The following is a 27,381-nucleotide window of genomic DNA, read 5'->3' as shown; positions in this document are numbered from 1 at the left end:
GCCTTTATCGAACGAAATCCCTACAAAAACGTAATTCATTTTCATCCAACGAACCATGTCGGAGTTAATGCCTACAAAAAGACGCCATTACTATTTCTCTCCACGCAACAGCAATTCGAGAACGACCCACCAACGGTGTCCCCAGCCAACCAGATTCTGATGTAGCTTCCTGAAGGAGGAGGGACTTGTTCTTTTCACACCAACCGTGTCCCCAGCCAACCAGACTCTGATGTAGCTTCCTGAAGGAGGAGGGACTTACTAACTTACTGCCTGTCTGTCTGCTTTCCAGGCATATAAAAACCCCACCTCTTCCTTTCTCCGACAGTTCTGCCTTCTCTTCTGAATCCTCGACGTCAGCCTGTGAAGGAAAAGAAAACTAGACAAAATGGTGAGTGCTGACGCAGATTATAAAATAATTGATGTATTTATTTCACATGGTATTCAAACGAAAATGATAGGATTAGATAGAGTTGAAAAGCATGTGGACGATGGATTCTGTTATATAAAGACCATGGAGGTGGCACATGCCTGAAACTAGTTTTGCCAATTACTTATTCATTTTGTCATTGCCTAGTTAAATAAAGGTTAAATTTAATTACAACGTCAGTGTACTCATCGTTCTATAAAGTATTTAGAACGTACTGTTTTAGTAAAAATGAATGCAGTAAGAAATAAATAACGTACCAAGTTCACCCATCCTGAGAATGTAATCTAATGCGCAGTTGGCTTTGATTCCCGCCCTTAACTATCTCATTATCAGCGGATTCTCTGCGTTGCCTGTTCTTCATATGTCGATGTTAGTGTTATGTATACAGCTAATTAAGGATGCATGGGATTTACAATTATTTATGTAAAATAAAACATGTAAAAAAAAATTAAATGTATATTTGTTTGAAATAATCTATAGCTGTACATCCAATGTGGGTCATTGTTCTACTTGTTCATAGACTGTCCATTGTTTAAATGCATTTTTTTTTTAAACACAGCTTCAGGACAAAAACACGGATTGCAGATTTTTTTGAAAATTATATTACAAAAATTTCTTTTTTTAGAAAAAAGAGATTTCGGCATTTCAAAGAGGATGACATGACGCTAAGAAAAGAAGCGGTTTAGGATGGTAGCCATTTTCTGTGAGATCTGTCGCTGTTCCACTGCAGTTGGTGCGCAGCTGGTTGGAGGGAGAAAAGGAGAGTAGGGGGTGGCGCACAGGAACAAGGCACACCTTTTCGTCTCTGCTCCTCTGCTCTTAAAGATACAGGGTCATTAAAAAAACGCCTCTAATGGCAGGATTTGCAAGATAACTTACAGTATGAGTGTCGTATACCAAAGATGGTGACCAAGAGGATAGCCTAGCCAATGTGTTTGAGAGCATCAAAACGATGGCTGACTGATCTACAAATTAACTTTCATCATAAATAGAGACTATTATTTGTAGATCAGTCAGTCACAATTGACCCTTGATACGTTGTGTTTTTGATCCTCTTGGATAGAGCCAATGACTTTGAATAAAATCAAATGTATTTAACTAGGTAAGTCAGTTAAGAATACATGCTTATCTACATTGACGGCCTACACCGCGCTCGCCAGCTTGGAAGTCCTAAAATGTAAACGAGATCCTTCTGCTTCGTTCAACCTCCCCTAAGGGGGAACGAATGGGGTTTTGGAATAACCTCAGACCTTATGTTTGGTGTTTTAACACTGGTTTAGGAGATTTTTTGTATTTTTTATTACCAACTCTAGATGCTTAAATTCACAAAGTTACGTTAGGGCATTATATTACTGTAATAGATAGATACTAGATAGACAAAAGGGAAATGGAGCAAGCAAGGTTGTCTTTTAGTAGGAGTTTTTTTTAAACTATCATGTTAGTTTACTCTTTATTCTATGAAACGGCTTTAAACCTGAACATTTGAACATTTGCCTAGGCATGATTTGATTCAAGTTTCCATGTGGTTGATCTCTTGTACCTCCTCTCTTTCAGCGTGAGTGTATTTCCATGCATGTGGGCCAAGCCGGAGTCCAGATGGGTAATGCCTGTTGGGAGCTGTACTGCCTGGAGCATGGGATCCAGCCGGACGGACAGATGCCCAGTGACAAGACTCGTGGCGGTGGAGACGACTCCTTCAACACCTTCTTCAGTGAGACCGGAGCCGGAAAGCATGTCCCCCGAGCCATCTTCGTTGACCTGGAGCCCACTGTCATCGGTAAGATGAGACATCCTACAGGAAGTCTATTGGTTCATAATCTTTTAACTGAGTTGATTTTAATATTCTGTCTGAAGATATTCTGACTCTACCTTTTGTCTTTCAGATGAGGTGAGGACTGGTATCTATCGCCAGCTGTTCCACCCTGAGCAGCTGATCACTGGTAAGGAGGATGCTGCCAACAACTACGCCCGCGGTCACTACACCATCGGCAAGGAGATCATTGACATCGTGCTGGACAGGACACGCAAACTGGTGAGTCATCATTCTGAAATGGGGTTCTAGTTAGGTTTCTACAGGGAACCTTTTTCCTTCAAGGTTCTTCTATGGAAGAAGGTTATCTAAAAGGTGTTTTTTTTTGGGGTGGTCCTACCTAGAAGATAAAGGGTTATTTCACAGGAACAAGCAAAAAAAAAAACTTTGTTTTCTGGGTAAACTGGGCAAACAGGTTCTCTATTGTATTCTTACTGGCGTAACATCATATGTCGTGAATGTTATTGTACCATTTCTCCATTCAGGCTGACCAGTGTACAGGTCTCCAGGGGTTCCTCATCTTCCACAGCTTCGGAGGAGGCACCGGTTCTGGTTTCACCTCCCTGCTGATGGAACGTCTGTCTGTGGACTACGGAAAGAAGTCTAAACTTGAGTTCGCCGTTTACCCAGCTCCCCAGGTGTCCACGGCTGTGGTGGAGCCCTACAACTCCATCCTGACCACTCACACCACCCTGGAACACTCTGACTGTGCCTTCATGGTGGACAATGAGGCCATCTATGACATCTGCCGTAGGAACCTCGATATTGAGCGTCCCTCGTACACCAACCTCAACAGGCTCATTGGTCAGATCGTCTCCTCCATCACTGCCTCCCTGCGTTTCGATGGAGCCCTGAATGTTGATCTGACAGAGTTCCAGACCAACTTGGTGCCCTACCCCCGTATCCACTTCCCTCTGGCCACCTATGCCCCAGTCATCTCCGCTGAGAAGGCCTATCACGAGCAGCTGTCAGTCGCTGACATCACCAACGCCTGCTTCGAGCCGGCCAATCAGATGGTGAAGTGTGACCCTCGTCACGGCAAATACATGGCCTGCTGTCTCCTGTACCGTGGTGACGTTGTTCCCAAAGATGTCAACTCTGCCATCGCTGCCATCAAAACCAAGAGGAGTATCCAGTTTGTGGACTGGTGTCCCACTGGCTTCAAGGTGGGTATCAACTACCAGCCCCCTACGGTGGTTCCTGGAGGAGACCTGGCCAAGGTCCAGAGGGCTGTGTGCATGCTGAGTAACACCACAGCCATCGCTGAGGCCTGGGCCCGTCTGGACCACAAGTTCGACTTGATGTATGCCAAGAGAGCCTTTGTGCACTGGTACGTTGGTGAGGGCATGGAGGAGGGAGAGTTCTCTGAGGCCAGAGAGGACATGGCAGCCCTGGAGAAGGACTATGAAGAGGTGGGCACTGACAGCGTGGGAGAAGAGGATGAGGAGGGAGAGGAATATTAAAGGGTTAAACAAACTAGGTGTTTGCCGCCCTACATTCCAACACTGTTGGAGTCCTACACTTAACGTGACAGCAACACATTCCCCACTGCCGTGGTAACAGTCTGTTACACCTAGTCATGTTGTGTCAGGGTTCTCAATAAACGCACCATAAACCAACTCCATAAACGTCATGTCTCCTGTCTAGATGGAAAATAGAATGTCAAATGAGTTTGGGTTTTTTTTGGGGGGGAGGAGAATCTGTGGGGCTTTTTGCAGAGGCCACCACCTACTGCTGTCAATATTAACGCTGTTGTAACCTACTGAAGTGGCACAGGTAAAAAATCACAATCATATTTTATCCTCTGAGTGACTCATTAAACTTGATTTTTTTTTGGGGGGGGGAATCTATGGATATTTGGTAGTGATTCAACCCAACATTTCTGCTGAACTTCTACATGAATGCTGATTGCAACTATATTGAGCTGAATCCCCCTTGGGTGGGAGCCTCTCTAGCAGCGAAGGTGGTACTCTGCCTCCATCCTGTACTCACTGATATTTGACTGGGCTATTTGCTCTGGCCATTTCCACCTAGCAAACATCACATACACAGGGACATGTTGCAGCTCTAGTGTTCTCATCTGCAATCAGGAGGTGGCACAGTAACCAAATGTCTTTATAAAGTGCTTATACAGAAACCCAGCCTAAAACGGCAAGCAATGCAGATGTAGAAGCATGGGGCTAGGAAAACTCCCTAGAAAAGCAGGAACCTCGCGAGAGGAACCAGGCTATGAGGGGTGGCCAGTCCTCTTCTGGCTGTGCTGGGTGGAGATTATAACAATGTGGCCAAGATGTTCGTAGATGACCAGCAGGGTCAGATAGTAATCTGTGGTTGTAGAGGGTCAGCACCTCCGAAGTAACTCAGTTGGTTTTTCATAGCCGATCATTCGGAGTGTCTCTACCACTCCTGTCTCTGGAGTTGAACAGCAGGTCTGAGACGGGTAGCACGTCCGGTGAACAGGTCAGGGTTCCAAAGCAGCAGGCAGAACAGATGAAACTGGAGCAGCAGCACGACCAGGTGGACTGGGGACAGCAAGGAGTCACCATGCCAGGTAGTCCTGAGGCATGGTCCCAAGACTGGGTACAGCAAGGAGTCATCAGGCCAGGTAGTCCTGAAGCATGGTCCTAGGGCTCAGGACTGGGGACAGCATGGAGTCATCAGGTAGGTAGGTCCCAGGGCTCAAGTCCTCCAGGAGGGGTGGGAGAGAGAATTAGGAGCGTACTTGTGGGAAATGTACAAGGACTGACGCCATAGAGATTTCTAGAGATCTCTGCTTGGAATGAACCTGTTTTAGCATAGATATCGCCATTAAAGGCTTCCATCTAGTAGTCAGCTGGGTGGGGATGCTTATGGTGTGTACGGGTAGCCTAGTGGTTAGAGCGTTGGACTAGTAACCGAAAGGTTGCAAGTTCATATCCCGAGCTGACAAGGTACAAATCTGTCATTCTGCCCCTGAACAGGCAGCACCTAGGCCGTCATTGAAAATAAGAATTTGTTCCTAACTGACTTGCCTGGTTAAATAAATGATCAGAGCATTGTCTTCAAAGTTTTGGTTCAAGACTGCATCACAGCAGGTGGTGGAAAATCATCAATAAATACAAAATACATAACCTAAATGGCAAATCACACACCATAATGGGACAATCGCTATAACTGACACCTGTCCTGTATCATTTAATTCTGGCTTCTTTCTCATCAGTGGTGTATAGAATGCCTATGTGCCTAACACCAACCCAGTGGTTTTCAACCTGTGGGTACTGCAGTTGGTCTGCAATTTACTTTTTAAAATGCTTTTTTTTTTGTAGATATATTTTTATAGAATTTTGTCATATAATATTTTTTTCAATGAAGAGCAATAAACAATGCCATTTAGTATATATTTTTTTGGGTCTCAAACCAATAAGTTACGAACCTTCTACCAGTTCCATGAGTTACGGACCTTCTAGCAGCTCCATGAGTTACGGACCTTCTAGCAGCTCCATGAGTTACGGACCTTCTAGCAGCTCCATGAGTTACAGACCTTCTAGCAGCTCCATGAGTTACAGACCTTCTAGCAGCTCCATGAGTTACAGACCTTCTAGCAGCTCCATGAGTTACGGACCTTCTAGCAGCTCCATGAGTTACAGACCTTCTAGCAGTTCCATGAGTTACGGACCTTCTAGCAGTTCCATGAGTTACGGACCTTCTAGCAGCTCCATGAGTTACAGACCTTCTAGCAGCTCCATGAGTTACAGACCTAGCAGCTCCATGAGTTATAGACCTTCTAGCAGCTCCATGAGTTACAGACCTTCTAGCAGCTCCATGAGTTACAGACCTTCTACCAGTTCCATGAGTTACGGACCTTCTAGCAGCTCCATGAGTTACAGACCTTCTAGCAGCTCCATGAGTTACAGACCTTCTAGCAGCTCCATGAGTTACAGACCTAGCAGCTCCATGAGTTATAGACCTTCTAGCAGCTCCATGAGTTACAGACCTTCTAGCAGCTCCATGAGTTCCAGACCTTCTAGCAGCTCCATGAGTTACAGACCTTCTAGCAGCTCCATGAGTTACAGACCTAGCAGCTCCAGCTCTAGCAGCTCCTTCCTCGGAGACGAGGCCTACCCCAAAGTATTTAATGAAATTCCATTTTGCCTCTGTTGTCATTCAGTAAAACGTCTTAAGGATCGGACAATTTTTTTCTCCAATTTTAGCCTAAAATGACATACCCAAATCTAACTGCCTGTAGCTCAGGACCAGAAGCAAGGATATACATATTCGTGATGCCATTTGAGAGGAAACACTTTGAAGGTTGTGGAAATGTGAAATTGATGTAGGAGAATATAACAATATAGATCTGGTAAAAGATAATACAAAGAAAAAAAAACATTTATTTTCCTTTTTTTGTTTTCTATCAACTTTCAAATTAAAGAGAAAGGCCATTATATCATTAAGTAGTCTAGGCGCGATATACATTTTGGCCACTAGATGGCAGTAGCGTATGTCCAAAGTTTTACACTGATCCAATTAACCATTGCATTACTGTTCAAAATGTTGTCTCAAATCTGCACAAATGTGCTGAATTGGTCAATTGATACATTTTCAAGTACATAACTATAGAGAACATCTAAAAATGATATGGTAATGAAAAATGTAAGTTTACACACTTCCAGGAATGTCCTAAATTGTGGATAATTAGCTTCCCTTCAGAAAATACGCTAACCTAACTAATACACTAATCTAGATGGGATGACCAGACACAGCAGGGGTTCAAACTGTAGAACCCAGTTCCTACATTTGAATATAAATATTAATTTGATCAAACAAAACTATGCTACATTTGATCTCTGGGACCCTCAGAATCACAAATCAGAGCCAGATTACTGAATGTAGGTACATTATTTACCTTCAGAGGTGAATGTATCAAACCAGTTGCCGTGATAAAAGTGTTATTGTACACTCTCCTCAAACAATAGCATGTTATTTTTTCACTGTAATAGCTACTGTTAATTAACAAAAGTTTAAGCTTTCTGTTTTAATATAATACATGTCTATGTCCTGGGAAATGTTCATGTCACTTACAACGTTGTGCTAATCACGTTAGCTCAACCGTCCCGCTTTGGGGATACCGATCCCGTATTATCCAATACCTAATATTAGATCATGGGAAACTGAGTGAACAAATAACACAACAATTACATTTAGTTCATAAACAAAGTTATGCAACACCCAATGCCCGTGTGTGAAAAGTAATTGCCCCCTGACACTCAATAACTGGTTGTGCCACTCCAACCAAACACTTCCTGTAGTTGTTGATGAGTCTCTCAAGTCACATTTTGGCCCACTCTTCCATGCAGAACTGCTCTACATTCATCATCTACATCCTACATCCATCAACTACATCCTACATCCATCAACTACATCCTACATCACCATCTACATCCACCATCTACATCCACCATCTACATCCATCATCTACATCCATCATCTACATCCATCATCTACATCCTACATCCACCACCTACATCCATCATCTACATCCATCATCTACATCCTACATCCACAATCTACATCCATCATCTACATCCATCATCTACATCCATCATCTACATCCATCATCTACATCCATCATCTACATCCATCATCTACATCCTACATCCACAATCTACATCCATCATCTACATCCATCATCTACATCCATCATCTACATCCTACATCCATCATCTACATCCATCATCTACATCCTACATCCACAATCTACATCCATCATCTACATCCATCATCTACATCCATCATCTACATCCTACATCCACAATCTACATCCATCATCTACATCCATCATCTACATCCTACATCCATCATCAACATCCACAATCTACATCCATCATCTACATCCACAATCTACATCCATCATCTACATCCATCATCTACATCCTACATCCACAATCTACATCCATCATCTACATCCATCATCTACATCCTACATCCATCATCTACATCCACAATCTACATCCATCATCTACATCCACAATCTACATCCATCATCTACATCCATCATCTACATCCTACATCCACAATCTACATCCACAATCTACATCCATCATCTACATCCACCATCTACATCCACCATCTACATCCATCATCTACATCCACAATCTACATCCGTCATCTACATCCACAATCTACATCCATCATCTACATCCATCATCTACATCCTACATCCACAATCTACATCCATCATCTACATCCATCATCTACATCCTACATCCATTATCTACATCCACCACCTACATCCACCATCTACATCCTACATCCATTATCTACATCCATCATCTACATCCATCTTCTACATCCATCATCTACATCCTACATCCATTATCTACATCCACCATCTACATCCATCATCTACATCCATCATCTGCATCCTACATCCACCATCTACATCCATCATCTACATCCATCCTGACACTCAATAACTGGTTGTGCCACTCCAACCAAACACTTCCTGTAGTTGTTGATGAGTCTCTCAAGTCACATTTTGGCCCACTCTTCCATGCAGAACTGCTCTACATTCATCATCTACATCCTACATCCATCAACTACATCCTACATCCATCAACTACATCCTACATCACCATCTACATCCACCATCTACATCCACCATCTACATCCATCATCTACATCCATCATCTACATCCATCATCTACATCCTACATCCATCATCTACATCCACCACCTACATCCATCATCTACATCCACCATCTACATCCATCATCTACATCCACCATCTACATCCATCATCTACATCCACAATCTACATCCATCATCTACATCCATCATCTACATCCATCATCTACATCCTACATCCACAATCTACATCCATCGTCTACATCCGTCATCTACATCCATCATCTACATCCTACATCCATCATCTACATCCATCATCTACATCCTACATCCACAATCTACATCCATCATCTACATCCATCATCTACATCCATCATCTACATCCATCATCTACATCCATCATCTACATCCTACATCCACAATCTACATCCATCACCTACATCCACAATCTACATCCATCATCTACATCCATCATCTACATCCTACATCCATCATCTACATCCACAATCTACATCCATCATCTACATCCACAATCTACATCCATCATCTACATCCATCATCTACATCCATCATCTACATCCTACATCCACAATCTACATCCATCATCTACATCCATCATCTACATCCACCACCTACATCCATCATCTACATCCTACATCCACAATCTACATCCATCATCTACATCCACCATCTACATCCACCATCTACATCCACCATCTACATCCATCATCTACATCCACAATCTACATCCATCATCTACATCCATCATCTACATCCACCACCTACATCCACCATCTACATCCTACATCCATCATCTACATCCATCATCTACATCCATCTTCTACATCCATCATCTACATCCTACATCCATTATCTACATCCACCATCTACATCCATCATCTACATCCATCATCTGCATCCTACATCCACCATCTACATCCATCATCTACATCCATCATCTACATCCTACATCCACCATCTACATCCATCATCTACATCCATCATCTACATCCATCATCTACATCCACCATCTACATCCACCATCTACATCCATAACCTACATCCATCATCTACATCCATCATCTACATCCATCATCTACATCCATCATCTACATCCTACATCCATTATCTACATCCACCATCTACATCCATCAGCTACATCCATCATCTACATCCTACATCCACTATCTACATCCATCATCTACATCCTACATCCACCATCTACATCCACTATCTACATCCATCATCTACATCCATCATCTACATCCATCATCTACATCCTACATCCACCATCTACATCCATCATCTACATCCATCATCTACATCCATCATCTACATCCATCATCTACATCCACCATCTACATCCATCATCTACATCCTACATCCACCATCTACATCCACCATCTACATCCTACATCCACCATCTACATCCATCATCTACATCCATCATCTACATCCTACATCCACCATCTACATCCATCATCTACATCCATCATCTACATCCTACATCCTCATCTCCATCCTACATCCATCAGCTACATCCTACATCCATCATCTACATCCTACATCCATCAGCTACATCCTACATTCATCATCTCCATCCTACATCCATTCTTACATCCTACATCCATCAACTACGTCCTACATCCATCATCTAAATCCTACATCCATCACCTCCATCCTAAATCCATCAGCTACATCCTACATCCATCAGCTACATCCTACATCCATCATCTACATCCATCCTTACATCCTACATCCATCAGCAACATCCTACATCCATCCTTACATCCTACATCCATCCATCCTTGATGTAGCAAAATGCTTGTGTTCCTAGCTCCAACAGTGCAGTTGTATCTAACAGTTCACTACAACACTCAATAATTTAATTAAGAAAAATATAAATAATAGATTGAGAAATGTCGGAGTGGCATTGACTAAAACACAGTAGAATAGAATACAGTATATACATATGAGATGAGTAAAGCAAAGTGACTAGTATTCCATTAATAAAGTGACCAGTGATTACAAGGTGACCTAGGGGTTAGAGTGTAGAGGTGGCAGGTAGCCTAGTGGTTAGAGTGTAGAGGTGGCAGGTACCATAGTGGTTAGAGTGTAGAGGTGGCAGGTAGCCTAGTGGTTAGAGTGTAGTTCCTCCCTGTAGGCTGTCTCGCCATCCCATCATCCATCCAACCATCCATCGTTACATCCATCCTTACATCCATCCAACCATCCATCCTTACATCCATCCAACCATCCATCATTACATCCATCCAACCAACCATCCATCCAGCCATCCATCGTTACATCCATCCTTACATCCATCCAACCATCCATCCTTACATCCATCCAACCATCCATCATTACATCCATCCATCCATCCAGCCATCCATCGTTACATCCATCCTTACATCCATCCAACCATCCATCCTTACATCCGTCCAACCAACCATCCAACCATCCAACCATCCATCCTTACGTCCATCCTTACATCCATCCTTACATCCATCCATCCAACCATCCATCCTTACAATCAACCATCCACCCTTACATCCATCCTTACATACGTCCAGCCATCCATCCTCACATCCATCCTTACATCCATCCTTACATCCATCCTTACATACATCCAGCCATCCATCCTTACATCCATCCAAGCATCCATCCTTACATCCATCCTTACATACATCCAGCCATCCATCCTTACATCCATCCAAGCATCCATCCTTACATCCGTCCAGCCATCCATCCTTACATCCATCCTTACATCCATCCAACCATCCATCCTTACATCCATCCAACCAACCATCCATCCTTACATCCATCCTTACATCTGTCCAACCAACCATCCAACCATCCATCCTTACATCCTTACATCCATCCTTACATCCATCCATCCATCCATCCAACCATCCATCCTTACATCCGTCCAACCAACCATCCAACCATCCAACCATCCTTACATCCATCCTTACATCCATCCATCCATCCATCCATCCAACCATCCATCCTTACATCCGTCCAACCAACCATCCAACCATCCAACCATCCTTACATCCTCTCCTCTCCTCTCCTCTCCTCTCCTCTCCTCTCCTCTCCTCTCCTCTCCTCTCCTCTCCTCTCCTCTCCTCTCCTCCATCTCTCTCCCCTCTCCCCTACACCACCCTCTCCTCTCTCCTCTCTCCTCTCCTCTCCCCTTCCTCTCCTCTCCGCTCACCTACACCACCCTCTCCTCTCCTCCCCTCTCCCCTATACCACCCTCTCTCCTCTCCTCTCCCCTCCCTCTCCTCTCCCCTCCCCCCTCCCCTACACCACCCTCTCCTCTTCTCCCCTCTCCCATCCACCACCCTCTCCTCTCTCCTCTCCCCTACACCACCCTCTCCTCTCCTCTCTCCCCTCACCCCTCCTCTCCCCATCACCCCTCCCCCTTGTGTAGCCTCTCCATACCATCCAGCTGTCTCTGACTTCATGACAGCTAGAGCAGGGAGTGACTAGTGTTGTCTGTATCACCCCGTTCTATCACAGCCTCAGCTATGACAGAACAATAGACCAATTGTTATCTGTCAACAACAAAAAAGATTTATCTTCAATAAATTAAACCGATCCCTGACTATTACCATTTTGAGGGTTATAACCACAAAAAAATTAATTTGGTTATGATTTGGTTATCATATCAGGAAGCCACCAGCATCTTCTTGTTTACATAAAAATATGCTTTTCTAAAACCCTCTCTGCTATACAATTTATTTTGGCAATTTTGAGAAAGAGAACTGTTATTCAGTTTAACGTGGACTGTATTTTTCGGCTGTTGAAACAGTCAATGCAAACTGTGTTTGACAGGCAGGCTGTGTCGAAATCTTCACAGACCCCACCCTATGTAGTACCTCCCGTAAACGTGCCACAGTGTCAAATTACAAAAAAAGGATTTGAGTGGTGTGAAAACATCCACACACATACGATATGTGTATATATATATATATTTATTTTTTACCAGATATTTCTAAGCAACTATCTCAGTCCAGGAAGTGCTATCTCATAGTTCAACACACATTAGTCTTCCCTGCCAGGAAGCCGACTGTCTCCCAGCTCAATACCCATCATTCTTCTCTGCATAGAGAAAGTGAACCCGGTCAGCCTCTGTCTGTGTGAAGGAGGAGGGACTTGTTTCTTTTCATACCAACAGTGTCTCCCGCCAACCAGACTCTGCTGTAGCTTACTGCCTGTCTGTCTGCTTTCCAGGCATATAAAAACCCCACCTCTTCCTTTCTCCGACAGTTCTGCCTTCTCTTCTGAATCCTCGACGTCAGCCTGTGAAGGAAAAGAAAACTAGACAAAATGGTGAGTGCTGACAGCTGACATAGATTCTTTCTTTCTGAAGGGAAATCTGTTATTCTGTTACATAAAGATCATATGATTCTCTGCATTTCCTCTTTTATTTTTTTTTATATATATAGATTTCAGATATTATGTTTACTACTGATAAGGGATAAATGTGATTTATTGTAAATTTAGGTTAAAAAAAAAGATATTATGCAAAATAAATCTGACAGAATGATAGCCATACATCAAATGTGAGTAATATTTTAGTGTTTAACTGTCTCTGTAATTAGTCATTGTTCTACTTGATCATAGACTATTCACTGTTTAGATAGAAAACCTCAAATAGCTTAGGATAGAAACGTTATTTTTCTGTAGATTATTATTCTTTTTTAACATGTTTTTATGATGTTTCTGCAATTGTGAGAGAAGGATGGAATGAGTACAAAGGAGAACAGGGAGGAGCAGTCTGGGATGGTAGCCATTTTCTCTGTTAGGATCTTGTGAGAGATATCTCTGGCTGAAACACTGCAATGGGTGTGCAGCTGGACCGGACAGAGGGAAGAGAGGAGGAGTAGTGGGAGGAGTAAGGGGAGTGGCCCACAGTAACAAGGCACACCTTATTCTCTTCTGGTCCTCTGCTCTTAAAGAGACAGTGTCATTAAAAAAAACGGTAACTCGTCAAAATGGCAGATAGAGGATTTGAAAAAATGGCGTTGGACATTCCTATGGGGGAAATAAATGGGGGAAAGAATGGGGTTTTGGAATAGACGCCAAAAATAAAGTCTGAGGTTAACACAGGCTTAGGAGATCTGGTACGTTTTGTTCTATGAGATAATACCAGTCAGTTATTAAAACCTTTATGAATTATAAAGCCTTTATGTGCTTTTTTTAATGACATAAATCTTTAAAAAAGTGATTATTATTCTCATAGAACAAAATGTAAAACATCTCCTAAGCCTGTGTTAACCTCAGACCTTATTTTCGGCATTTTCTATTAAAATGAAAAAAAAAAACATTAATTTTTTTCACTGTCATCTTTAGGCCAATGAGCCATGGTGGATTTAGTCTCTGTTAATGGCTACCAAACGGACGCCATATACTCAAGATGGCGGTCACACTTTTTAGCCGAATCCAACCGGGATAGCCTAGTGTAGCCAATGACTTTGCTTAAATGTCATTTTGCTTAATGGGTGCCCGTATCCCTCCTGTGTTTATTTATTCTTTAGATTTCACTTTCACTTTCAATATGGACCTTACAGTAATATATTGATGATTGCTTTTTGCAGCGATACAATTACAATCGAGACTGTCTGAAATGGCTTTCAAAACTTTATTTTTATCAATTCACTCCTTCAACACTCCAACTTCACTGTCTTAAATGTGTATACACCTGATTTGATTCAAGTTTCCATGTGGTTGATCTCTTGTACCTCCTCTCTTTCAGCGTGAGTGTATTTCCATGCATGTGGGCCAAGCCGGAGTCCAGATGGGTAATGCCTGTTGGGAGCTGTACTGCCTGGAGCATGGGATCCAGCCGGACGGACAGATGCCCAGTGACAAGACTTGTGGAGGTGGAGACGACTCCTTCAACACCTTCTTCAGTGAGACCGGAGCCGGAAAGCATGTCCCCCGAGCCATCTTCGTTGACCTGGAGCCCACTGTCATCGGTAAGATGAGACAAACTAGAGAAAGCTCATCTTTGAATGTGCTGTTTTGATTATTCTGTCCAAAGATATTCTGAATATTCGGATATTCCAAACATTCAGATATTAGGATTTCCGAATATTCAGATATTAGGATTTCCGAATATTCAGATATTAGGATTTCCGAACATTCAGATATTAGGATTTCTGAATATTCAGATATTAGGATTTCCGAATATTCAGATATTAGGATTTCCGAATATTCAGATATTAGGATTTCCGAATATTCAGATATCAGGATTTCCGAATATTCAGATATCAGGATTTCCGAATATTCAAGATATTCGGATATCCCAAACATTCAGATATTCGGATTTCCGAATATTCAGATATTAGGATTTCCGAATATTCAGATATCAGGATTTACGAATATTCAGATATCAGGATTTCCGAATATTCAGATATTAGGATTTACGAATATTCCGGATACTTGGATATTCTCATATTTGCAATATCCTGACATTTGGAATTTACCTTTTGTCTTTTAGATGAGGTGAGGACAGGTACCTATCGCCAGCTGTTCCACCCTGAGCAGCTGATCACTGGTAAGGAGGATGCTGCCAACAACTACGCCCGCGGTCACTACACCATCGGCAAGGAGATCATTGACCTGGTTCTGGACAGGACACGCAAACTGGTGAGTTATTCTTGATAACATAGAGTTCTACCTATGGTTCTGCTTAAGGGACAGGGTTCTAGATGGGTTTTAAAGGTTATGTGTAGGGTAATAAGGTTCTACCTGGAACCATGAAAGGGATCTTCTAAAAGGACGAGCCAAAAACCTTTTATGTTTCTGGGTAAAACTGGGCAAACAGGTTCTCCATTGTATTCTTACTGGCGTAACATCATATGTCGTGAATGTTATTGTACCATTTCTCCATTCAGGCTGACCAGTGTACAGGTCTCCAGGGGTTCCTCATCTTCCACAGCTTCGGAGGAGGCACCGGTTCTGGTTTCACCTCCCTGCTGATGGAACGTCTGTCTGTGGACTACGGAAAGAAGTCTAAGCTTGAGTTCGCCGTTTACCCAGCTCCCCAGGTGTCCACGGCTGTGGTGGAGCCCTACAACTCCATCCTGACCACTCACACCACCCTGGAACACTCTGACTGTGCCTTCATGGTGGACAATGAGGCCATCTATGACATCTGCCGCAGGAACCTCGATATTGAGCGTCCCTCGTACACCAACCTCAACAGGCTCATTGGTCAGATCGTCTCCTCCATCACTGCCTCCCTGCGATTCGATGGAGCCCTGAATGTTGATCTGACAGAGTTCCAGACCAACTTGGTGCCCTACCCCCGTATCCACTTCCCTCTGGCCACCTATGCCCCAGTCATCTCCGCTGAGAAGGCCTATCACGAGCAGCTGTCAGTCGCTGACATCACCAATGCCTGCTTCGAGCCAGCCAATCAGATGGTGAAGTGTGACCCTCGTCACGGCAAATACATGGCCTGCTGTCTCTTGTACCGTGGTGACGTTGTTCCCAAAGATGTCAACTCTGCCATCGCTGCCATCAAGACCAAACGTACCATCCAGTTTGTGGACTGGTGTCCCACTGGGTTCAAAGTGGGCATCAACTACCAGCCCCCAACAGCAGTTCCTGGAGGAGACCTGGCCAAGGTCCAGAGGGCTGTGTGCATGCTGAGTAACACCACAGCCATCGCTGAGGCCTGGGCCCGTCTGGACCACAAGTTCGACTTGATGTATGCCAAGAGAGCCTTCGTGCACTGGTACGTTGGTGAGGGCATGGAGGAGGGAGAGTTCTCTGAGGCCAGAGAAGACATGGCAGCCCTGGAGAAGGACTATGAAGAGGTGGGCACTGACAGCGTGGGAGAAGAGGATGAGGAGGGAGAGGAATATTAAAGGGTTAAACAAACTAGGTGTTTGCCGCCCTACATTCCAACACTGTTGGAGTCCTACACTTAACGTGACAGCAACACATTCCCCACTGCCGTGGTAACGGTCTCTGTTACACCTAGTCATGTTGTGTCAGGGTTCTCAATAAACGCATCATAAACCAACTCATCTGTAACTGTACGTGGTTATTTTTAGTCTCAACGATGACTATGATTGACTTTCAAATAAGCAGCCCGTAAGAACTAAATCTTTGAAAAGGGCAGGCTGCAGCTTCAAATAACATTGTTTTATGTCTGCTAGAGTAGAACAGGTTTGATGTCCACTAGACTAGAACAGGGTTGATGTCTGCTAGAGTAGAACAGGTTTGATGTCCACTAGACTAGAACAGGTTTGATGTCTGCTAGAGTAGAACAGGTTTTATGTCTGCTAGAGTAGAACAGGTTTGATGTCCACTAGACTAGAACAGGTTTGATGTCTGCTAGAGTAGAACAGGTTTGATGTCTGCTAGAGTAGAACAGGCTTCATGTCTGCTAGACTAGAACAGGTTTGATGTCTGCTAGAGTAGAACAGGCTTCATGTCCACTAGACTAGAACAGGTTTGATGTCTGCTAGAGTAGAACAGGCTTTATGTCTGCTAGAGTAGAACAGGTTTGATGTCTGCTAGAGTAGAACAGGCTTCATGTCTGCTAGAGTAGAACAGGCTTTATGTCGGCTAGAGTAGAACAGGTTTGATGTCTGCTAGAGTAGAACAGGCTTCATGTCTGCTAGAGTAGAACAGGCTTTATGTCGGCTAGAGTAGAACAGGTTTGATGTCTGCTAGAGTAGAACAGGCTTCATGTCTGCTAGAGTAGAACAGGCTTTATGTCGGCTAGAGTAGAACAGGCTTCATGTCTGCTAGACTAGAACAGGTTTGATGTCTACTAGACTAGAACAGGCTTTATGTCTGCTAGAGTAGAAAAGGCTTCATGTCTGCTAGACTAGAACAGGTTTGATGTCTACTAGACTAGAACAGGTTTGATGTCTACTAGACTAGAACAGGCTTCATGTCTACTAGACTAGAACAGGTTTGATGTCTACTAGACTAGAACAGGTTTGATGTCTACTAGACTAGAACAGGTTTGATGTCTACTAGACTAGAACAGGTTTGATGTCTGCTAGACTAGAACAGGGTTGATGTCTACTAGACTAGAACAGGCTTCATGTCTACTAGACTAGAACAGGTTTGATGTCTACTAGACTAGAACAGGTTTGATGTCTGCTAGACTAGAACAGGTTTGATGTCTACTAGACTAGAACAGGTTTGATGTATACTAGACTAGAACAGGCTTTATGTCTGCTAGACTAGAACAGGTTTGATGTCTACTAGACTAGAACAGGTTTGATGTCTGCTAGACTAGAACAGGTTGGATGTCTACTAGACTAGAACAGGTTTGATGTCTACTAGACTAGAACAGGTTTGATGTCTGCTAGACTAGAACAGGGTTGATGTCTGCTAGACTAGAACAGGCTTTATGTCTGCTAGAGTAGAACAGGCCTAGAAGGTATACAGTTTAAGTCACACCCAGAGATGTTAGTACCACTATGAACTCTAAAATGTCACTCCACACACAGATTCAGATGGAAAAGTGACATAGATGTTTAATTTAAGGATTCTTTAAAAAAAAGTGCACTATGTTGGCTACTTACACAGTGTTTTATACATGCTCACTATGAAGAAGAAGACTAGAATAATGTCAATATGAAATGTCTAAGCAGCGTTTTGATACTGCTCTGCATATTTCCATAAATGTTCTTCTAAGATGGGCTTTGTTACAGTTACAAACGACAATGTCCAGACCAACGTCTGTCCTTCTGCTATTTCTTTATCCAGCCACTAGATGGCAGCAGTGACAACTGAAGGACCGTGAGGGATTCTCTACTATCAGCAGCCTGTGTGGAAATGGCTCTGGAACTGTTGTTAACTTTTAGCATTACTGCCAAATCAAGAAATGTAGGAATTACGCTCCATTAAATCCTTACACGAAGCATTTTTTGTATAATAAATCATGGAGGTATATATAGGTGTCAAATTAAAATGTTTGGTACTGTGTCTAATTCAGTTCACTCTGGTATATGGGATTACGTTTAGTTATGTTCCCTTGAGTTGGGTTAGTTGCCTAAATGCCGATATATTATTTTTCCCCCCTAGTACAACTATCAGACAGGGCGGGGAGTGTAGTGGTAAAACACTGGCATGTTCTAGACGTTCTATTTTCCTCTCTGTCGACGCTCAGCTGACTGTGACGTGGTCATGTGGAGATATACCAAGAGGTGTCGAGGCAGGGGGACTGCGGCGTTATGGTGCGGGCCAGGCCACAGAGGAATACGGGCAACGAATTCACTATAGGAGCCTTTAGACATTCTGAAATACTGTATCATTCTTCCGTGGACAGTTGGACCCACCTCTGTTCGCCTGTCTCGAAGCTCTCCATAATCATTCATTTCCCATTTTCAATTAAGAAGAGAGATTGAGACACCGAAAGCAGTTGCTGGTACTCCTAAAAAGGTACAGTAGGCTATCCATATTCATTATCCTTTCATGCGTAGGCTTATTTATTTTACGTGTGGACTTTCTGTCAAGTTATGTAGCCTACCAGTTGTCTTTCTCTTTCAGCTCGGGTCCAGACAATACACATCGACATTATAATGTTCGGTTCCCTACACGCTTAACACATGAGGCAATATTTAGTTACGATGTGTTCACGTCTTAAAATTGAAACATTTGTCTAGTCTGAAACGTTCCAATTTGCAAGTGTAACATATCGTTTAAATCTCACACCCTAGCTCCGGCGGCCCGACGCATGTGTTGTATGTATGTATGTATGTATGTATGTGTGTGTGTGTGTGTGTGTTGGTGGCAGCTGTCATATGTCAGGTCTCTCTCTCGGGAGGAGCTGGAAATAACCAAATAATATTGTTGTCGGGCTTCCAGAGAACTCAGAGGCACATTGCCAACCTCAGGGGGAATACCCGTGGATGGTCACTGTCATTAGTTTACCTCACAGGTCCAGCTGTCAGCGGTTTGTTCTGTTGGTGCTGGAAGGATTGATACAGGCTACATAACGGTCCACTCTGAATGATATCATTAGTCATTGTAGATGCATGAGCCCACGAGTCATATCCCACCAGTTGAAGACAAAAGATAAATAAAGGTTGAATAAAATAAACATAAACAGTGTATCAGTACAGTAATACAACTGGACTAGTGGCCCACTAAACTCTTAAGGAAATACAAAACAATGTATGTAAAAGAAAAGGCCATTAAACAGTAATGATGCTCACAGATTGTTCCTTTAACAAGTTATCCTATTATAAGTTATCCTTTAGCAAGTTATCCTATTATAAGTTATCCTTTAGCAAGTTATCCTATTATAAGTTATCCTTTAACAAGTTATCCTATTATAAGTTATCCTTTAACAAGTTATCCTATTATAAGTTATCCTATAATAAGTTATCCTATTATAAGTTATCCTATTATAAGTTATCATATTATAAGTTATCCTATTATAAGTTATCCTATTATAAGTTATCCTATAATAAGTTATCCTATAATAAGTTATCCTATAATAAGTTATCCTATTATAAGTTATCCTATTATAAGTTATCCTATTATAAGTTATCCTATTATAAGTTATCCTATTATAAGTTATCCTATTATAAGATATCCTATTATAAGTTATCCTTTAATAAGTTATCCTATTACATGTTATCCTATTACACGTTATCCTATTACAAGTTATCCTATCATAAGTTATCCTATCATAAGTTATCCTATTATGTTATCCTATTATAAGTTATCCTACTACAAGTTATCCTATTATATCTTAAGCTTTTAAGTATGTCATAAGATGAGATGAAATGGGACACACACTTACAGTGAAGAAGGAACTGAAAATATCAGCTGAAATACCGGTGGACGGTAACAGTAATTAGTTTACCGTATAGACCCCCACCGTTAGCGGTTGGTTTGGCTGGTCTTGGACAGTAATTAGTTTACCGTATAGACCCCCACCGTTAGCGGTTGGTTCGGCTGGTCTTGGGCAGTAATTAGTTTACCGTATAGACCCCCACCGTTAGCGGTTGGTTCGGCTGGTCTTGGACAGTAATTAGTTTACCGTATAGACCCCCACCGTTAGCGGTTGGTTCGGCTGGTCTTGGACAGTAATTAGTTTACCGTATAGACCCCCACCGTTAGCGGTTGGTTCGGCTGGTCTTGGACAGTAATTAGTTTACCGTATAGACCCCCACCGTTAGCGGTTGGTTCGGCTGGTCTTGGACAGTAATTAGTTTACCGTATAGACCCCCACCGTTAGCGGTTGGTTCGGCTGGTCTTGGACAGTAATTAGTTTACCGTATAGACCCCCACCGTTAGCGGTTGGTTCGGCTGGTCTTGGACAGTAATTAGTTTACCGTATAGACCCCCACCGTTAGCGGTTGGTTCGGCTGGTCTTGGACAGTAATTCGTTTACCGTATAGACCCCCACCGTTAGCGGTTGGTTCGGCTGGTCTTGGACAGTAATTAGTTTACCGTATAGACCCCCACCGTTAGCGGTTGGTTCGGCTGGTCTTGGACAGTAATTAGTTTACCGTATAGACCCCCACCGTTAGCGGTTGGTTCGGCTGGTCTTGGACAGTAATTAGTTTACCGTATAGACCCCCACCGTTAGCGGTTGGTTCGGCTGGTCTTGGACAGTAATTAGTTTACCGTATAGACCCCCACCGTTAGCGGTTGGTTCGGCTGGTCTTGGACAGTAATTAGTTTACCGTATAGACCCCCACCGTTAGCGGTTGGTTCGGCTGGTCTTGGACAGTAATTAGTTTACCGTATAGACCCCCACCGTTAGCGGTTGGTTCGGCTGGTCTTGGACAGTAATTAGTTTACCGTATAGACCCCCACCGTTAGCGGTTGGTTCGGCTGGTCTTGGACAGTAATTAGTTTACCGTATAGACCCCCACCGTTAGCGGTTGGTTCGGCTGGTCTTGGACAGTAATTAGTTTACCGTATAGACCCCCACTGTTAGCGGTTGGTTCGGCTGGTCTTGGACAGTAATTAGTTTACCGTATAGACCCCCACCGTTAGCGGTTGGTTCGGCTGGTCTTGGACAGTAATTAGTTTACCGTATAGACCCCCACCGTTAGCGGTTGGTTCGGCTGGTCTTGGACAGTAATTAGTTTACCGTATAGACCCCCACCGTTAGCGGTTGGTTCGGCTGGTCTTGGACAGTAATTAGTTTACCGTATAGACCCCCACCGTTAGCGGTTGGTTCGGCTGGTCTTGGACAGTAATTAGTTTACCGTATAGACCCCCACCGTTAGCGGTTGGTTCGGCTGGTCTTGGACAGTAATTAGTTTACCGTATAGACCCCCACCGTTAGCGGTTGGTTCGGCTGGTCTTGGACAGTAATTAGTTTACCGTATAGACCCCCACCGTTAGCGGTTGGTTCGGCTGGTCTTGGACAGTAATTAGTTTACCGTATAGACCCCCACCGTTAGCGGTTGGTTCGGCTGGTCTTGGACAGTAATTAGTTTATCGTATAGACCCTCACCGTTAGCGGTTGGTTCGGCTGGTCTTGGACAGTAATTAGTTTACCGTATAGACCCCCACCGTTAGCGGTTGGTTCGGCTGGTCTTGGACAGTAATTAGTTTACCGTATAGACCCCCACCGTTAGCGGTTGGTTCGGCTGGTCTTGGACAGTAATTAGTTTACCGTATAGACCCCCATCGTTAGCGGTGGGTTCGGCTGGTCTTGGACAGTAATTAGTTTACCGTATAGACCCCCACCGTTAGCGGTGGGTTCGGCTGGTCTTGGACAGTAATTAGTTTACCGTATAGACCCCCACCGTTAGCGGTTGGTTCGGCTGGTCTTGGAGAGTAATTAGTTTACCGTATAGACCCCCACCGTTAGCGGTTGGTTCGGCTGGTCTTGGACAGTAATTAGTTTACCGTATAGACCCCCACCGTTAGCGGTTGTTTCGGCTGGTCTTGGACAGTAATTAGTTTACCGTATAGACCCCCACCGTTAGCGGTTGGTTCGGCTGGTCTTGGACAGTAATTAGTTTACCGTATAGACCCCCACCGTTAGCGGTTGGTTCGGCTGGTCTTGGATAGATTGATTCAGACTACCGAACGCCCCCCCCCCCCCACCGTTAGCGGTTGGTTCGGCTGGTCTTGGACAGTAATTAGTTTACCGTATAGACCCCCACCGTTAGCGGTTGGTTCGGCTGGTCTTGGATAGATTGATTCAGACTACAGAACGCCCCCCCCCCCCCCCCCAGCGTTAGCGGTTGGTTCGGCTGGTCTTGGATAGATTGATTCAGACTACAGAACGCCCCCCCCCCCCCCCCCACACCGTTAGCGGTTGGTTCGGCTGGTCTTGGATAGATTGATTCAGACTACAGAACGCCCCCCCCCCCTCCTGCGTTAGCGGTTGGTTCGGCTGGTCTTGGATAGATTGATTCAGACTACAGAACGCCCCCCCCCCCCCCCCCCCCACCGTTAGTGGTTGGTTCGGCTGGTCTTGGATAGATTGATTCAGACTACAGAACGCCCCCCCCCCCCCAGCGTTAGCGGGTGGTTCGGCTGGTCTTGGATAGATTGATTCAGACTACAGAACGCCCCCCCCCCCCCCCCCCCCACCGTTAGCGGTTGGTTCGGCTGGTCTTGGATAGATTGATTCAGACTACAGAACGCCCCCCCCCCCCCCCCCACCGTTAGCGGTTGGTTCGGCTGGTCTTGGATAGATTGATTCAGACTACAGAACGCCCCCCCCCCCCCCACCGTTAGCGGTTGGTTCGGCTGGTCTTGGATAGATTGATTCAGACCACAGAACCCCCCCCCCCCCCCCCCCCACCGTTAGCGGTTGGTTCGGCTGGTCTTGGATAGATTGATTCAGACTACAGAACGCCCCCCCCCCCCCCCCCCCAGCGTTAGCGGTTGGTTCGGCTGGTCTTGGATAGATTGATTCAGACTACAGAACGCCCCTCCCCCCCAGCGTTAGCGGGTGGTTCGGCTGGTCTTGGATGGATTGATTCGGACTACAGAAGGCTACGCTGCCACCTCTACACCCTAACCACTAGGCTACCAGCCTCCTCTACACTCTAACCACTAGGCTACGCTGCCGCCACCCCTATATGAGATGGGTCGTACAGTTACCATAAAGGGTCTAAACAGATTCGTTCACCAGACCACTTGATGCCTTTTGAGAAACCACTTGAGTGTATTCTACTCTGATGAGGTTGTTGTTGTTGTTGTTGTTGTCGTCAACAGTTGCAGTGGGGTGAGTGAAGAAGACATGACGGATTATTATGATGTTCTGGGAGTGTCACGAAGCGCCTCTCCAGAGGACGTGAAGAAGGCGTAAGTACAGGATTCATGCTATATTTTATTATTTGACCGGGGTCAGTCTTATTGAGATTAAACATGTCTTTTACAAGACAGACCAAAACAGCAGCAATACAAAGGGTTTTTCAGACACATTAACAATATAAAACAGAAAGCTGTACAGTTACAAAAAAACAAACGTACATCTAGACATTGACCAGCTGCTTTGGGTAGGTGTACACAGCATCTAGAGGTCAAAACATTGACCAGCTGCTTTGGGTAGGTGTACACAGCATCTAGAGGTCAAAACATTGACCAGCTGCTTTGGGGAGGGGTACACAACTTCTAGAGGTCAAAACATTGACCAGCTGCTTTGGGTAGGTGCACACAACTTCTAGAGGTCAAACCATTGACCAGCTGCTTTGGGGAGGTGTACACAACTTCTAGAGGTCAAAACATTGACCAGCTGCTTTGGGTAGGTGCACACAACTTCTAGAGGTCAAACCATTGACCAGCTGCTTTGGGGAGGTGTACACAACTTCTAGAGATCAAAACATTGACCAGCTGCTTTGGGGAGGTGCACACAACTTCTAGAGATCAAAACATTGACCAGCTGCTTTGGGTAGGTGCACACAACTTCTAGAGATCAAAACATTGACCAGCTGCTTTGGGGAGGTGTACACAACTTCTAGAGATCAAAACATTGACCAGCTGCTTTGGGGAGGTGCACACAACTTCTAGAGATCAAAACATTGACCAGCTGCTTTGGGTAGGTGCACACAACTTCTAGAGATCAAAACATTGACCAGCTGCTTTGGGGAGGTGTACACAACTTCTAGAGATCAAAACATTGACCAGCTGCTTTGGGGAGGTGCACACAACTTCTAGAGATCAAAACATTGACCAGCTGCTTTGGGGAGGTGTACACAACTTCTAGAGGCCAAAACATTGACCAGCTGCTTTGGGGAGGTGCACACAACTTCTAGAGATCAAAACATTGACCAGCTGCTTTGGGGAGGTGCACACAACTTCTAGAGGTCAAAACATTGACCAGCTGCTTTGGGGAGGTGCACACAACTTCTAGAGATCAAAACATTGACCAGCTGCTTTGGGGAGGGGTACACAACTTCTACAGGTCAAAACATTGACCAGCTGCTTTGGGGAGGTGTACACAACTTCTAGAGATCAAAACATTGACCAGCTGCTTTGGGGAGGGGTACACAACTTCTAGAGATCAAAACATTGACCAGCTGCTTTGGGGAGGTGTACACAACTTCTAGAGATCAAAACATTGACCAGCTGCTTTGGGGAGGTGTATACAACTTCTAGAGATCAAAACATTGACCAGCTGCTTTGGGGAGGTGTACACAACTTCTAGAGGTCAAAACATTGACCAGCTGCTTTGGGTAGGTGTACACAACTTCTAGAGGTCAAAACATTGACCAGCTGCTTTGGGTAGGTGTACACAACTTCTAGAGATCAAAACATTGACCAGCTGCTTTGGGTAGGTGTACGCAATATCTAGAGGTCAAAACAACGACCAGCTTTATGTAGGTGTACACAATATCTAGAGGTCAAAACATTGACCAGCTGCTTTGGGTAGGTGTACACAACTTCTAGAGGTCAAAACATTGACCAGCTGCTTTGGGTAGGTGTACACAATATCTAGAGGTCAAAACATTGACCAGCTGCTTTGGGTAGGTGTACACAACTTCTACAGGTCAAAACATTGACCAGCTGCTTTGGGGAGGTGTACACAACTTCTAGAGATCAAAACATTGACCAGCTGCTTTGGGGAGGGGTACACAACTTCTAGAGATCAAAACATTGACCAGCTGCTTTGGGGAGGTGTACACAACTTCTAGAGATCAAAACATTGACCAGCTGCTTTGGGGAGGTGTATACAACTTCTAGAGATCAAAACATTGACCAGCTGCTTTGGGGAGGTGTACACAACTTCTAGAGGTCAAAACATTGACCAGCTGCTTTGGGTAGGTGTACACAACTTCTAGAGGTCAAAACATTGACCAGCTGCTTTGGGTAGGTGTACACAACTTCTAGAGATCAAAACATTGACCAGCTGCTTTGGGTAGGTGTACACAATATCTAGAGGTCAAAACAACGACCAGCTTTATGTAGGTGTACACAATATCTAGAGGTCAAAACATTGACCAGCTGCTTTGGGTAGGTGTACACAACTTCTAGAGGTCAAAACATTGACCAGCTGCTTTGGGTAGGTGTACACAATATCTAGAGGTCAAAACATTGACCAGCTGCTTTGGGTAGGTGTACACAACTTCTAGAGGTCAAAACACTGACCAGCTGCTTTGGGTAGGTGCACACAACTTCTAGAGGTCAAAACATTGACCAGCTGCTTTGGGGAGGTGTACACAACTTCTAGAGGTCAAAACATTGACCAGCTGCTTTGAGGAGGGGTACACAACTTCTAGAGGTCAAAACATTGACCAGCTGCTTTGGGTAGGTGTACACAACTTCTAGAGGTCAAAACATTGACCAGCTGCTTTGGGTAGGTGTACACAACTTCTACAGGTCAAAACATTGACCAGCTGCTTTGGGGAGGGGTACACAACATCTAGAGGTCAAAACATTGACAGTCCCCCACTCCATTCTATACGGTGTAGTTACAGGTTAAATAGTAGACTGGTGAGGTTTATCTGTCTAGTTAGTTACAGGTTAAATAGTAGACTGGGGTGGTTTATCTGTCTAGTTACAGGTTAAATAGTAGACTGGTGAGGTTTATCTGTCTAGTTAGTTACAGGTTAAATAGTAGACTGGTGAGGTTTATCTGTCTAGTTAGTTACAGGTTAAATAGTAGACTGGTGAGGTTTATCTGTCTAGTTAGTTACAGGTTAAATAGTAGACTGGTGAGGTTTATCTGTCTAGTTAGTTACAGGTTAAATAGTAGACTGGTGAGGTTTATCTGTCTAGTTATTTACAGGTTAAATAGTAGACTGGTGTGGTTTATCTGTCTAGTTAGTTACAGGTTAAATAGTAGACTGGTGAGGTTTATCTGTCTAGTTAGTTACAGGTTAAATAGTAGACTGGTGAGGTTTATCTGTCTAGTTAGTTACAGGTTAAATAGTAGACTGGTGAGGTTTATCTGTCTAGTTAGTTACAGGTTAAATAGTAGACTGGTGAGGTTTATCTGTCTAGTTAGTTACAGGTTAAATAGTAGACTGGTGTGGTTTATCTGTCTAGTTAGTTACAGGTTAAATAGTAGACTGGTGTGGTTTATCTGTCTAGTTAGTTACAGGTTAAATAGTAGACTGGTGAGGTTTAT

At 43.9% G+C, this 27,381-nt stretch overlaps 3 protein-coding genes across 4 annotated transcripts in view; all 3 read left to right on the top strand.

Annotated features, from left to right (window-relative positions):
* Nucleotides 1-277: 277 nt before the first annotated feature.
* On the top strand, nt 278-3,856 carry LOC139405536 (tubulin alpha chain-like). Its single transcript, XM_071147949.1, has 4 exons — nt 278-388; nt 1,982-2,204; nt 2,311-2,459; nt 2,723-3,856. The coding sequence occupies exons 1-4, from the start codon at nt 386-388 to the stop codon at nt 3,698-3,700; spliced, it is 1,353 nt and encodes a 450-aa protein (XP_071004050.1). The 5' UTR covers nt 278-385; the 3' UTR covers nt 3,701-3,856.
* Nucleotides 3,857-13,067: 9,211 nt separating this feature from the next.
* LOC139405535 (tubulin alpha chain-like) lies at nt 13,068-16,884 on the top strand. Its single transcript, XM_071147948.1, has 4 exons — nt 13,068-13,178; nt 14,605-14,827; nt 15,352-15,500; nt 15,749-16,884. The coding sequence occupies exons 1-4, from the start codon at nt 13,176-13,178 to the stop codon at nt 16,724-16,726; spliced, it is 1,353 nt and encodes a 450-aa protein (XP_071004049.1). The 5' UTR covers nt 13,068-13,175; the 3' UTR covers nt 16,727-16,884.
* A 2,097-nt stretch (nt 16,885-18,981) lies between these two features.
* The window catches only part of LOC139405534 (dnaJ homolog subfamily B member 6-like), a 48,199-nt gene continuing 39,799 nt past the window's right edge, over nt 18,982-27,381 (top strand). For both annotated transcript variants that reach the window (XM_071147946.1, XM_071147947.1), the window contains exons 1-2: nt 18,982-19,265; nt 24,027-24,116. In XM_071147946.1, the coding sequence (XP_071004047.1) occupies nt 24,052-24,116 (65 nt within the window). In that variant the 5' untranslated portion in view covers nt 18,982-19,265; nt 24,027-24,051. The remainder of the gene's footprint in view (nt 19,266-24,026; nt 24,117-27,381) is intronic.

The sequence above is a fragment of the Oncorhynchus clarkii genome, chromosome 3 (assembly GCF_045791955.1).
Source record: "Oncorhynchus clarkii lewisi isolate Uvic-CL-2024 chromosome 3, UVic_Ocla_1.0, whole genome shotgun sequence".
In the NCBI taxonomy this organism is placed as follows: Eukaryota; Metazoa; Chordata; class Actinopteri; order Salmoniformes; family Salmonidae; genus Oncorhynchus; species Oncorhynchus clarkii.
This window is presented reverse-complemented; position numbering and strand designations above follow the sequence as displayed.

Excerpts from the sequence above, each read along its gene's own strand:
- LOC139405536 (XM_071147949.1), top strand. Across the intron at positions 2,205-2,310 it reads CCTGGAGCCCACTGTCATCG|ATGAGGTGAGGACTGGTATC; the intron begins GTAAGATGAGAC and ends TTTGTCTTTCAG. Across the intron at positions 2,460-2,722 it reads TGGACAGGACACGCAAACTG|GCTGACCAGTGTACAGGTCT; the intron begins GTGAGTCATCAT and ends TTCTCCATTCAG.
- LOC139405535 (XM_071147948.1), top strand. Across the intron at positions 14,828-15,351 it reads CCTGGAGCCCACTGTCATCG|ATGAGGTGAGGACAGGTACC; the intron begins GTAAGATGAGAC and ends TTTGTCTTTTAG. Across the intron at positions 15,501-15,748 it reads TGGACAGGACACGCAAACTG|GCTGACCAGTGTACAGGTCT; the intron begins GTGAGTTATTCT and ends TTCTCCATTCAG.